At 39.9% G+C, this 13,538-nt stretch overlaps 1 protein-coding gene across 3 annotated transcripts; it reads right to left on the bottom strand.

Annotated features, from left to right (window-relative positions):
* Nucleotides 1-445: 445 nt before the first annotated feature.
* Nucleotides 446-11,764, bottom strand: Sub1 (SUB1 regulator of transcription). 3 transcript variants are annotated; one of them, XM_070040983.1, is made up of 5 exons: nt 11,682-11,764; nt 9,197-9,269; nt 6,402-6,524; nt 2,573-2,681; nt 446-777 (listed from the first exon to the last, which is right to left on the bottom strand). In XM_070040983.1, exons 2-5 carry the CDS (start codon nt 9,266-9,268, stop codon nt 698-700), a joined length of 384 nt encoding a protein of 127 aa, XP_069897084.1. In that variant the 5' UTR covers nt 9,269; nt 11,682-11,764; the 3' UTR covers nt 446-697. The 3 variants fall into 3 exon arrangements, with proteins under 3 accessions (XP_069897084.1, XP_069897085.1, XP_069897086.1); XM_070040984.1 differs by lacking the exon at nt 11,682-11,764 and adding an exon at nt 10,881-10,969; XM_070040985.1 differs by lacking the exon at nt 11,682-11,764 and adding an exon at nt 10,778-10,796.
* Between the last annotated feature and the right edge of the window lie 1,774 nt (nt 11,765-13,538).

Raw genomic sequence — 13,538 nt, 5'->3', positions numbered from 1 at the left:
GACTAAGTTTCCTATAGATAAGATTACTATACACAACACTGAGCAATGACAATCACTTGGCTCAGAATTTCCACAAGCCAGATTACCAAACTGTCTGCTAATATTTACTATAGTGACTATAATTCTCAAATAGTATTTTAGTTTTAAGTATGTTTGACTGAGTTTCCAAATTGCATTAATATACCCAAGAGCAAAGAGTAAAAAAATGAACAAGAGATTATTTTAAAAAATGAAGAAAAAAAGTCAAATATCAGGGAGGAAAAGTCAAGTATATGTATTTGGCTGGAAGAGATCAAGAATGTATTTTATAAATCAAGTTTAAACATTCAATGTAATGCAAAGTCTTTTTAAATGTGAAAGCTGAGTTCAAACTATTGTCTATAAAACTGTTCCTTTTGGCCTTAAATAGTACCTATCTAATCTTGATCAAAAAGGCCACAACAGCTAAGATTGTAATTACTTAATTTTATTTTACACTAGGTGGGAGACACAAAGCAATCCTCCTTAATAAAGTTGACAATGAGCTTCACTCAGAACATTTTTAATAATGCACATTAAAAAAAAAAAGTATTCATCTTACAAATTGTTCTGCAATCCAAATATACAATAGCTTGGAAAACATTTTAGAAAACAAAAGCCAATGTAAAAAGACAGATTAAAACAAGTAGAACAGTACAGGTTTTATATGGCTCAGATTTTACAGTTTTCTTACTGCATCATCAATGTCAGAAATCTGTTCCTTCAGCTGGCTCCATTGCTCCGGATTTAAAGAAATACCTACAACAAGTTTAAAAATTCAAAGTTTAAAAATCAAGCTCTCTTGAGGATTTTCCTACTTCCAACTAAAATAGTGTTTATCAAAATTGCTGTTTGATTTTTGTGGGTTTTGCCATGCTTAGAGTCCAATCTAGGGGCTTCCCACCCACAAAGCACCCCCCTCTGTTTAAGGTATATCGTCAGACTAAAGCTGCCATTTTGAGTATCACCAGGCTACTGCTATATTGAGATTTTATGACATACTGATATTCAGACACTGAAATCTTGTATTTTTTAAATTTGTCATAATCAATTTAACATAATGACCATGACAATCAATGAGAACAAATGAGAGTTTAAGACATCTCTCACAAATACTTGCAACTAGCAGGCAAAGGATCAGGCCCAGACTTGGCATGCATGCAACACTTCCATTACTACGTGGTGTCAATTCCAATATTTGCCCCAAATTTCCAGAGGAAATCTGCACTGGGTCTTCAAGAAACATTCATTTCACTTTGGAAAATACCCCTGGGGCATGACTCCTACAAGACTTAGCAGAGTACATTCTAGGGTCATGCTGTCAGGGTTCAAATCACAGCTGCAAGATAAGCTTCAGTTTCCTCACCAGTAAAATGAGGCATATGAACTAAAGGGTAGCTCTAACTTGAAAATCAAGTAACGTAAGAATTTAGCGTATTACCCAACAACACACATAAAATAGGAAATTGAAAAGGAAGATAGAGTGGGACAACACCTAGAAAGGTCTTTCAAGCTAACCTAATTGTTTAGTAAATACTTGAAGGAATTAAAAAACTGCATTAGCCAGTCCAGAACAACTTGAATGACTAATCCAGCAATGATTTGAACTTAAAAAACATTAAACATTAAAATAGAAAGTCTAAGAGGGCTGGGAAGGTGGCTCAGTGGTTGAGCGCTTGCCTTGCATGCACAACGCCCTGGGTTCGATTCCTCAGCACCACATAAGAAAAAAGCCGGAAGTGGTGCTGTGGCTCAAGTGGCAGAGCGCTAGCCTTGAGCTGAAAAGCTGAGGGACAGCGCCCAGGCCCAGAGTTCAGGCCCCATGACTGGATCCAAAAAAAAAGAAAGTCTAAGAAAACCAAAACTACAAGGAAGCAAAAAAAAGAAAACAAAAAACTGGGGGAGGGGGGGGAGAGATAGGAAGGAGAAACAAAGGAGGAGGTAACAATGCTTGATTATAAATGTACTCATTATCTTGCCCATGTAATTGTAACTCCTCTGTACGGTATTTTCATAATAAAAAAAAACTGACAAGCAGGCATACTAGTACTATAAATATAAAATATAAATATAGAAACACTTTTTCATCAGCTTAAACCTAAAGACTAACTACCCAAATACACAATTGAGGATGGTTCAACAAATGTTCTCTAGTATTTGGTGAAATCTGATTGGGAGTGGATGAAGAAGAACCAAGGGAGGGAAGACAGGGACTCACTTAGAGCACACTGTCCTACCCAACAGTCCTAAGGAATCAAAGAAGACACTAAAAAATTTTCCATTTCTGATTTAACAACTTCCCAGTGGTACTGATGTGCTTCAGATTGTAAAAAAGGAAAATTACATTCAAGTTAAATATCAACCAACAAAAGTGATACTTGGGTATATTATTTTTCTAGGTTTTACTTCAAAACGCCTGTGAAAGTAGGGAAAAAACTGAGTGAGGTTTATCCTTGCCCTGTGCACTCTGCCAATAGTTCAATGTCGAATAATGCAGGTTACTTGGAGCCATTTTAAATTATTCCCAACATTAAAATCAAAATGAAAAACCTACCTTTTCTTCCTGGCTTCATTTCACCTTCTGGATCCATCCAATATTCTCTAATATCAATTAGAACTTTCCCTTTAAAGTCCCGAACACTTACGTATCTCATTTTCCCAATCTAAAAAAAAAAAAAGAGGAAAAAAATCACATTAAAAAAAGAGGTATTCCAGCCAGGCACTGGTGGCTCACATCTGTAATCCTAGCTACTCAGGGAGCTGAGATATAAGGATCTCAGTTCAAAGCCAGCCCCGGAAGGAAAGTCCGTGAGACTCTTATCTCCAATTAACCACAGAAAACCAAAAGTGATGCTGTGGCTCAAGTGGTAGAGCACTTGCCAAGAGCTGAGGGACAGCATCCAGGCCCAGAGTTTAAAGCTCCATGACCAACAAAAAAAAAAGGGGGGGGGGGGGCCCACGGGATTCTTTACAACAGCAATACATTTTGGTAGCCACGTCTATTACATTCATAATTTGCTTCAAGCTACCTCTTTTAATCATGAAAAGAACTAGTATTCTCAACTATAAACAAAGGAAATCAATGTTTAAATCTTTTAACAGTTCTAAAAAGATAGGAGAAAATATCTAACACTTCCATTTTTAAATTTATAAATGTCATTAGTAAAATAGCACATTTGCTATGGAAACAATACTGAAGTTCCTCAAAAATTCAAAGAACTACATACGATCCAACATTCCCACTTTTATGAATACAATCATGGTTAAAATATATAGGTTGTACTCTAAGTGTTAGGAGCCTCTCACTGTGTAAACAGCAGAATACACTGACACAAATGAATCGAGTACTACTGTGTATGGGGCAAGCCTGATAGCCACCCAGGTATCAAAGTGCATGAAGACTCCCATCTTACACGATGGCATGCAGTAGGAGGCTGACAGGCTAGGACAGCCTGGGCATAAAATAAGACCCTATTTCCAAAAGAAAGCAAACGCTGGGCGCTGGTGGCTCATGCCTGTAATCCTAGCTACTCAGGAGGCTGAGATCTGAGGATCACGGTTCAAAGCCAGCCCAGGCAGGAAAGTCTGTGGGACTCTTATCTCCAATAAACCACTAGAAAACCAGAAGTGGCGCTGTGGCTCAAGCGGTAGAGCGCTATCCTTGAGCTGAAGAGCTGAGGGACAGCACCCAGGCCCAGAGTTCAAGTCCCATGACCGACAAAAAAAAAAAAAAAAAAAAAAAAAAAACCACAGCTCAAGGTGTACAATAATGTTGGTAGACAATATATTCCTATGGGACCACCGTAGGCGGTGGTACAAGTGGTCTATCACTAACCAAAATGGTGTAAGACACACTGACAGCAGGATCTCAAAAGATATTTGCACACCAATATTCACAATAGCCAAGAAACAGTAGCAACCCAAATGTTCATCATCCGATCAATGCATAATAAAAGACACACAATGGAATGTTACTCCATATTCCTGTCAACATATTACATATGGATAAATATTTTTGTTAAGTGAAGCCAATCATAAAGTGACAGAACTACTGAGCCGGCTCAACATATCTGACATGTTCAAAACCTAAACCAGTCAAATTCTTAAAAGAAATGAAAAAGGGAATTATTCAATACATAGTTTCAGTTTTACAGAATGAAAATGTTCTAAAGATCTGTTTCACAATAGTATACATATACTTCTGGGGTATTTACCACAATTTAAAAAAATCATTGGGAATCCACATTCAGGTAACATCAGCAAGTGTTCTGAATAGAGGAGTCCAAAGTTACAATTAGTGCCCTGGGGGAGTGGGGAGAAGCTTATCCAATCAGACACCAGCAAAGCAAGCACAATGCCCCCTCCCAAAAAAAGAATTCAGACCTTTTGATGTTCACTTTAAATTAAATCTTTAATATACTTTACTCTCGGATTTAGTAATGTGAAACTATCCACCAAAATTTATTCTTAACACAAACTACAAATTTCAAAAAACACAGCCTTTAATGACTTTCTCTTAAAGCTATTAAGTTCCCTAGGGTTAAAACCATTTGACATTTGCTCTATAGTGATCTTTTTTTTTTTAAGTAAGCATACATGAACTGAAGAGGGATGCGCAAAAAAGCCCAAAACAGTTGTATAACAAACATTTGCCAATATTAAGCTAAAATATTCCAGAGCTGCCCTTAGGTCTACTAAAGTAGTAAAGTCAATGAAAGGAACAGATACTATAACAGATTTTAACTTTCATTCTGTCTCTAAAACAGCTTCCATGGCACTCAGAATAAAACAATCCTAAACATGGCTTTCCAATAGGCAGGCCCTATTAAGATGTACCCTTCATCATCCTCAGTAATTACTCTCAGACATTACAAGGCTCCAATCACAGACTGTACTTTATAACTTCTGCACTGGCTAAGCTCTCCCATTTCAAGATATTAACATAGCTCCCAGTATTTGAAAATGTTTCCCTCTTCCTTATACTTTGTACAACTGGCTCCTCTTTCATGTTTTCCATTCCAGTCTAATTCTGGCAAGCAGAAAGCATCACCAAGTCCAAAAAATATTTATATGCAAGCCTTATGTTCTACTCATATGGTTGCAGTCTCATTCTCAATCTTTTGTCTTAAACTAATACTTAACATCTTAAAACATTCATCTTTTTCCTCCTTCCTTGACTAATATTTTTCCACGTTATCCTGTCTTGACCTACAGCCTTCTTCCATTCTCTACTGCCCCCCTTTCTGCGGTGGTTGGCTTTACTCATTCTGATGATGCCAGTAAGAACATTTTCCACCCAAGACTTCTAGGTGCTCCCACAACCTACTTATTTGATCACATTTACAACCGGCTCTACCTCCTAACTGATGGCTTCATTCTTATGGTCCCATGCTTCCTCATGTGCCTCTTTGTAATCACCATTTCCTTCCTTAGGAAAAAGCCATCTAACCCTTATACAAATATAAGCCTGTAATTACCTCTCTAATGTCACCAGTATGCAATTATCCTCCATTCATCTTCCCTTCACCAATCATTCTTGTCATACAATGATACCAATATTAAGTCTCCCTAAAAACAGATTTAATAACTTACCCATCACCTATTCTTTCCTAGTGATATCATAAAATCCTTAATTTCCCTCATTTTTCCTACTTGACCCACTCTACTTTTCAGTTGCTTTCTTTTCTTCTAGACTGGAAGCTTCACAAATGTAGCAGGCCAAAATTATGCAAGTTATAATTACTACTTATCCTCCAATAATATCCCATTGACACTTTACAGTCTAATACGCAATACTTCTCCAAGTTGCTTTCTAAATAGAGTTCTCAATCTTTTAAGAATTTCTCTAACATTTAGATTGGCATTGTTCTATTATCTTTCTCTTCAAATACTTGTATAAAGGGTTTTCAACTTAACATGTCCACTTGTGTGTATAGTAATGTTTTTCAATATTTTTATAGTTTTTAAATATGCATTGTTTTACGTATGGCAAACATGGACTTCTAAATGTTCACACTGCCCAGTATTGTGTAAAAGGCTTTCATTTCTAACTTATTTGTGTATATATATAATTTTTTTTTGGCCAGTCCTGGGGCTTGGACTCAAGTCTGAGCACTGTCCCTGAGCTTCTTTTTCCTCAAGGCTAGTAGCCATAGCACCATTTCCAGCTTTTTATGTGGTACTGAGGAACCATGCATGCTAGGCAAGCACCCCACCACTAAGCCACATTCTCAGCCTGACTTATTTTTATACTTTAATCAATATTCTCAGTCAAGGATTCTAACACCCAATAAAAAGCTGTTAGGCAATATCAGATCAAAATTTAACATTCTTTAGTCGAGATAATAGTTCCACTGGATTTATAAGGAGATAATCAGCATTACCTGAAACATGTTATCATCCCTGCTGCTGCTGCTCTGCTTAGAAGATGCCAGAGCTCTTGAAGTCTCACCTGTCTTTTGCTTTTTTATAGGCTTTTCTGTAGTAACTTGCTTTTTCCTCTTTAACTTGAAAGAAAAAGCAAGAATGTGGTTAAAAATTACATTAACAAAAGACATTTCAGGTTCAAAAACTCAACTCTTTTGAAGATTTAGAGTCAAAAAACTACATTAAGGGGGAAAAAATTAAATATAGACACAGGAAAGTTTCACTTAACCATACATCTAAGAATTTAAGCTACATGTATATCTATAGGGTTCTCAAATTGTTGTCAGGATCTCCAAAATACTTCAGCCGTTAAAATAGTGTTAATCAGAAACAGTCATATTGTAGATTATGTAAAATATTTTTGAAAGAAAAAGATGCAGAGCTCATGCTTTTGAATACTTTTAGAAACCACAGCTTTACTAAAAGCTTAGTCAACTGCTGTATTTGTGTTTTGTTTTTGTTAGGCATGGAGGAGCACACCTGTAATGCCAGCACTGGGGAGGATGAGGCAGAAAGGTTGTATGATTGGGATGAAAGGCTACATTGCAAGTCCTTGTCTCAAAAAATTTTAAAAGAAGGTATTTATTAATTTCCTGCTTATTATGAAAGGATCTAAACTGGCTTAAGAAATAATATATGATTAGGAAAGCTTAACAGAGCTATTTTGTACCAGGCGATTAAACTCAATGTCTTCATCACCAAAAAAAATGTTACTGAAAATGTATAATTGTATTTTAAGATGACTACTTAAAATCAGAAGAATATTTTAAAAGCAGCATTACTGTAAAAGATTTTTCCCATGTAATTGTAACCCCTCTGTACAGTATGTTCACAAATAAAATTAAATTAAATTAAAAAAAAAAAGAAATGTACTCACTATCTTGCCCATGTAATTGTAACCCCTCTGTACAGTATTTTCACAATAAAAAATAAATTTAAAAAAAAAAGATTTTTATATAGCCTCATTCTCAAAATGACCTGTTAATAAAAATGACTACAGTAAAAAAAAAAAAAAAAAATGACTACAGTTCTCAACTCAAACAGTAGAGGGCAATCATGAGTGGAAAAATAAAAACTTGTGGCATTGAAACTTGAACCCAGGACCTTCCACATGCTAGCAAGCCTTCTACTATTTAGAACTACATCATCATCCAAAACTAATTTTTAATTACTAAATTTAATGTATGAAACTAGGTAAAACATACACAGAGAAGCAAAACGAAATAAAAAAAAAACATGTAATGTAGCTGCTTGCAGGTTTAATAGTATCATTTAGGAAAAGTAACAAAAAAATTAGACAAAGCAGCAATCAATTATTCTTTAAATCAAGATCTGTGGACTACTGCTTGCCTGGGACAAAAAAAAAGAATTAAAATGAATTTATTTAAATGATTTATTTAAATATGTTACACCAATACATTATTTTTTCAATTAAGAGATTTCTTGAAATGCCGGATGTGGTGGCTCATGCCTAGCTATTCAGGAGGCTGAGAGCCCGAGCAGGAAAGTCTGTGAGACTCTTATCTCCAATAAACCACTCAGAAAACCAGAAGTGGTGCTGTGGCTCAAGTGGTAGAGGGCTAAGCCTTGAACTGAAGAGCTGAGGGACAGCGCCCAGGCCCAGAGTTAAAGACTCATGACCAACAAAAAATAAAAATAAAGAGATTTCTTGAGTATAGCTGTACATGCTCTTTTAAGCCTTATTTCAACTTCCTGGTAATGTTTTAGTCTGTATTTACACTTTACTAGTTCACTTCCTCTACAGTCTAGGATATCACTCACCCTGTTAGCTTACAGTGCTACAAGGGAAAAAAAGGAAAAAAAAAGATGAGTCTGCTACCTTTGAATACACTTTACATTTCTAAAGTTACTCGACACTTCTTACAAAGGAGATGTACCAACTATCTAATTAATTCTACTTCTAGGATATAAGTATTTACATATATACACATAAATGTATATTGTGTATGTATTTCTGTATATACGGAAACTTGTGTGAGAGTTCCAGGTGGAAGAAGTCTTGACCACAAAGTGAGCTGCTCAGTTATGCTCCACTGCTGTGCTCAATTAGGTGGAATGCAGGGTTTACAGAGCAGTTATCATCTTATGCATAGCCTATTCTGTCAAAATGGATAATTTCATGTTACTTTGTCTGGATGCTGATTTAACTAAAATGAAGGGGAAAAAATAACTCAAACTTTAAATGCACATTGAGTAAAATTCAGTAATTTTTGTGGAAAAATTGTGAAGACAGTCAAATTTAACACTTGCACTCAAACTTCAGGTAATTTGGTCAAAACTTGAGGTAATTTGGTCAAACTACTACAAACAGTATCTACAGATTAGGCGGACTGCTAAATATAATGACAAAAATTGTCTAAGGACCAATTATAATTCTAGAGCCTACAGTCTAAGGAAGTGGGGTCCTTCAACTTTCCACAGTTCCTAAAGGTCTTCAACAGAAGACCTGCTTTTCCAGGCAAGTGGCACAGAAGCCACCTACAATTTCAGAAGCATGAAACTGGATTCTCAATTTTAAGATTAAGTTTCTGATCCAAGTGTGGAGGCACATCTGGGAGCCTCTGGAATGATCAAGGAAGCATCTCAAAACCTGACAGCCTGGCATACACATGGAGAATGTTTCAAAAACAACTGTAGTAGGCCCTTTAATATCCTTCGGAAAATAGATGTTGGCAATACTGCTGAGCTAAACAGAAAAAACGATTTGATCAGTAAAAAAAAAAAAAGTCACCTTTTTGTCAACTTCACTGTCAGAATCACTGCCAGAAGAGCTTGAAGAAACAAGTTCCTTTGATTTAGGCATTCTGGAAGAAAAATATATTACATAGCTTACACATTGTTCTTTTATCTTCACCTTAACTCTCCCCCAATCAAAAGAATCAATGATTCTGTCATTTTAAGGTATTGAACACAGGTTTCATTACATCTAAGGTGGTAACAAATAGACTATATTCTGAAACAGGAGAAAGAACTAAATGCCCCATATACATGCCTCCACTTTTTTTGATACTTATAGGGCTTAGAAGCTCGTGGGTAAAGTAGATTGCCAGGCAGCTGAAGATACTGTTCGAATCAGATTAAAAGTAAATTTTTCTCAGTACTGTTTTACATTTCTGGAATTAGATTTAAAGTAAAACACTCAGAATGGGCACCATCTTTCACATATGGGCAAAAGCTGTACCACAAACTGTGGTATCTAATTTGTTTTGTCATTAGATCTTTTTTTGTATACACTGGTTTTTGGATGACATCAAAATAAGCTCTAATTCAGCATTCACAAAGTTATCATAAATCACAACATTTTACACTAATTTTCTACCCTAGAATATAATTAAAATTTGAAAAATGTTTATGGGAAGGGCAAACCCCAGGCCAGCATATATCTTAGTGCCTGAGTTATAAAACAGAGCAGAATATCTGAAAAGTCTAGACTCCAAATTTCAAGACATGTTGATACTTCAAGACTCATACAAGGTGACAGAAAGTAAATTACTAAAGTATCTTTTGCTCTCTTCATCTTAAAAAAAATCCTAGATTCATTCATTTTTGTAGACCTAAAAAAACATACGGCCTACAGGGTGCAGGTGGGCATACCTGCAATCCTACCTAATCATTGAGACTGAGAGCTGAGGATCACTGTTAAAAGACAGCCTGAGGTAGGCAAATCCATGAGACTCTCATCTCCAATTAACCACTCTTATCCAATTAACCACTAAAAGGCCAGAAGTGGAGCTGTGGCTCAAATGGTAGGGCACTAGCCTTGAGCAAAAGAGCTCAGAGGCAGCATCTAGTCAGTCCCTGAGTTCGAGCTCTAAGGCTGACACACACACACAAAAAAAAACATAGCCCCTAATAAACGTTAACACCCTCTATAAATGTTGATCAAAGGAAAAAAAATAAGATTTCAATTTCTCCTTTAAAAAGAACTAAAAGAACACCACCGATCTAGCTTTGGCCACGGTATGGGAATGTTCCACAATAAGAAATCAAGGTTAAAGAAAGAAAAAAAAAAAAAAAAGTGGGCCATTCCGGTCCTGACCGTTAAATTCAAAAAGCTCAAACTATGCCCAACCCGAACACGATCATTCTAACTGGTCATTTCACGACGATGAAGGGAATTCGGTGTAAATGTTCCCACGTTTCATACACTTTTCTCTGCTCCACTTTACAACCTATCCTCCGAAGTCGATTTAATTCAGCGTCCTTTGCTAGCTGCTACCCCCCCCCCCAAAAAAAAAACCTTTCTTTATTAAAAGGTCATTAACTTCAATTTGCAAACAGCCAATGAACAACAACGGGCGGCAAGAACTACCGTTTATTACGAAAAGCTGCCTGGAGGCTTAAAACTCAAATCCGGGAGTGCGCCGGGCGTGGGGAACTGAGGCCGGCGCCCCAACTTCTCACAATAGACCTACTTGGCTCAGGCTGAGCGAGGGCTACCGTTTCCCGAGGAGGTCGGAGCCGTTGCAGAAGGTGCACGGAGCTCAGCTACCGCGGGGGGGGGGGGGGGGGGGGATCCTCAGCCTGCGGCACCCGAGAAGATTCTTGAAAAGCCGCTAGGGCTGCGGGCCCACGCCTCGCCCCGGCACGCGTGCGGGGGCCCCGCGACGCCAGCGGGGTCGCGCGGGGTCGCGCGGTGCCCGGACGCTCCGGGAAGCCGGGGGGGGGGGGGGGAGGAGCCGGCGGCGGCCCGGACGCGGGGAGACCCGCAGGCCCGAGGGGCGTGGGGGGGGGCGGAGGAGGCCGTGCGGGAAGAGGAGGGCCGGGCACCGAGCGCCATTTTCTCCTCTCGAAGCGTTTCCCCGGCCCAGCAAATCAACCTCGGTCCCCTCCCCCCGCACACACACGCCCGCCCCTCCCCACGGCCCTTCCCCCCCCACCCCGGGCGCCCCCCACCCCGAGGCCCGGGCGGGGGCTGAGGGAGGCCCCGCACCCGTCCCCGCCCGCCCGGGCCGCCGCATTGTCCGGGGCCGCCCCGCCCGCCCTCCCGCAACACTGTTCCCGGTGCGGAGCCCCGAGCATGGCGGACGCGGGGTCGAGGACGGAGGAGGAGGAGGAGGGGGCTCCGGGAAGCGAGGGTGGGGGGGGAGCCGCCGTGGCTCGCGGCCGGAGCCAGCGCAGGGCGCCGAGGCCCGCGGACGGCCCGCGGCCCCGGCCGGGAGACTCGGCTCGGCGGGGAAGGGGCCTCGGGCAGGGGCCCAGCCCCGCGGACTCACGCTCCGTTCCGGCACACCGACAGGCTCGAGCTCGCTCGCTCCCGACTGACAGAGAACCGGAAGTGACGGCAACCGGGGGAGACGGCCCGCCCCCTCCGGGCGGCTCACACGTGACGGGGCGTGGCTTCGCCGCGGCCACCCTTTTCAGGGCCTTAAAGGGACCGGCCCTCCTACTGAGTGGATGCGGGTGAAGGGAGATTCACCTGGGGCCTGAGGGTGAGGAACAGCACCTGGGTTTGCATTTCTTGGGTAGGTGTTTGTGCTGTTAAAGGGGCTACACTCAAAAAGATCCAAATGATAACCCGTTTCCCAAGTAATGAACCTCCTGCCTCACCACTCCCTGTATCTTGCCTCTGGATGCTGAAAATCAAAGGAAGCAAGTCTAAGTCCCAGGATTTGATGCCAGAAAGATTTGATACCAGGAAGATGAAATGTCACCCCAGGCTGATGTAGCTGGAGCTTGGTTGACCAGCTGATGGTCTGTGGAGAAGTGATTGGATCTGAGGCCTCCCAGCTAATGAATGAACTGATCCATGGATGGATTCCTAACGGATGGCTTATTGGGAGATGGTGAAGAGTCATCATTGTGACCTAGTTGGAGGAGGCAGGGCTCTCGGGGCATGTCTTTGAGGGCTACATTTCACCCTCTCATCCTTTTCAGGATCATCTTTCTCTGCGTCTTGTCCACCACCGGATGAACATTCTCCTCCTCCACATATTTCAGACTCCATGCTCTGAGCTAGGACTATGGACTGAAACTGCTCAAACTCTGAGCTAACAAATACATCTCCTCCTTCCCTTAAGTGTTATGTGTCAGATATTTTTATCACAGCCACACAAAGTTAAACATAGGAATTAATACAAGAAATTGTACAAGTAGGGATATAGCTAATAGTTTAATTGGATGTGTATTTGGTAAAGTCCAAGAATGAATATATTTTAATTACAAATACTTTTCAAGTGCATAGCACACACTGTTGAGGCACTTTAAATCTATTACTTATTCTGATGAGCGCTTTTCAAAGTAGGACTGATTATTCTCTCCATTTTATAGGGTAAAGAGACTAACAGTTAAAATATAAAATTAATCAATAAGTGATTCAAACCTTCTACTACTGTCTGATCATACTGCTACCAACTGTGGGAGAAAGGGAAAGTTTAGCCCACTCCTACTTTACCCAGTATCAAGCTAGATTACCATTTTCAAAGAATGTAACACTTACCATATAATTCCTTGAATATGTAGTCCCAGATACAGGCAAAACTAATCTATCGGGACAGATCAAGCTGTCCTGGAGAAAGTCATGGGAACAAATGTAAGGAAGAAAAACTGCTTGGCACTGAAAATATTCTCAGTCTGAGTAGCAGTGAGTGATACAGATGTAAGTTTTCATTTAAGGTTTGTGCTTTCCACAGTGCATAAGACATACGTGAATAAGAACACTTAAAAATAAAGTATTACATTTGCCAGCTATACATGGTAGCCTGTAATCTCAGCAACTGGGAAAGCTGAAGGAAAATAATCATTAATTCAAGGCCAGCTTGAGCAACATAAGACCTCATCTCAAAATTTAAATTGTAACAAGATGGGATGTTCTATATAGCCAGTGTCAGCTTGATAACTTAATAGCTTAGAGTTGACACACCCCAAAACAAGAAAACTTCCATAGGCATTATGGCCAAATCACACTAGAGGTGTGGCTCAAATGGTATACCTGACTAGTAAGGGCATCCCCCACACCCCTCCCCCACACTCCCCCCAACCCCCCCCAAAAAAGAAGAAAAAATGAAAAAAGAAAAAAAAGATTAATGTTTCCTGGGAGTCACAGTGCCTGGAAGCATTGTGAGAGATCCCAT

Source organism: Dipodomys merriami, unplaced genomic scaffold (assembly GCF_024711535.1).
Source record: "Dipodomys merriami isolate MVZ:Mamm:240054 unplaced genomic scaffold, mDipMer1.0.p SCAF_30, whole genome shotgun sequence".
NCBI classification, from domain to species: domain Eukaryota; kingdom Metazoa; phylum Chordata; class Mammalia; order Rodentia; family Heteromyidae; genus Dipodomys; species Dipodomys merriami.
Note: the sequence above shows the minus strand (reverse complement) of the source record. Positions and strands in the feature narration are given on the sequence as shown.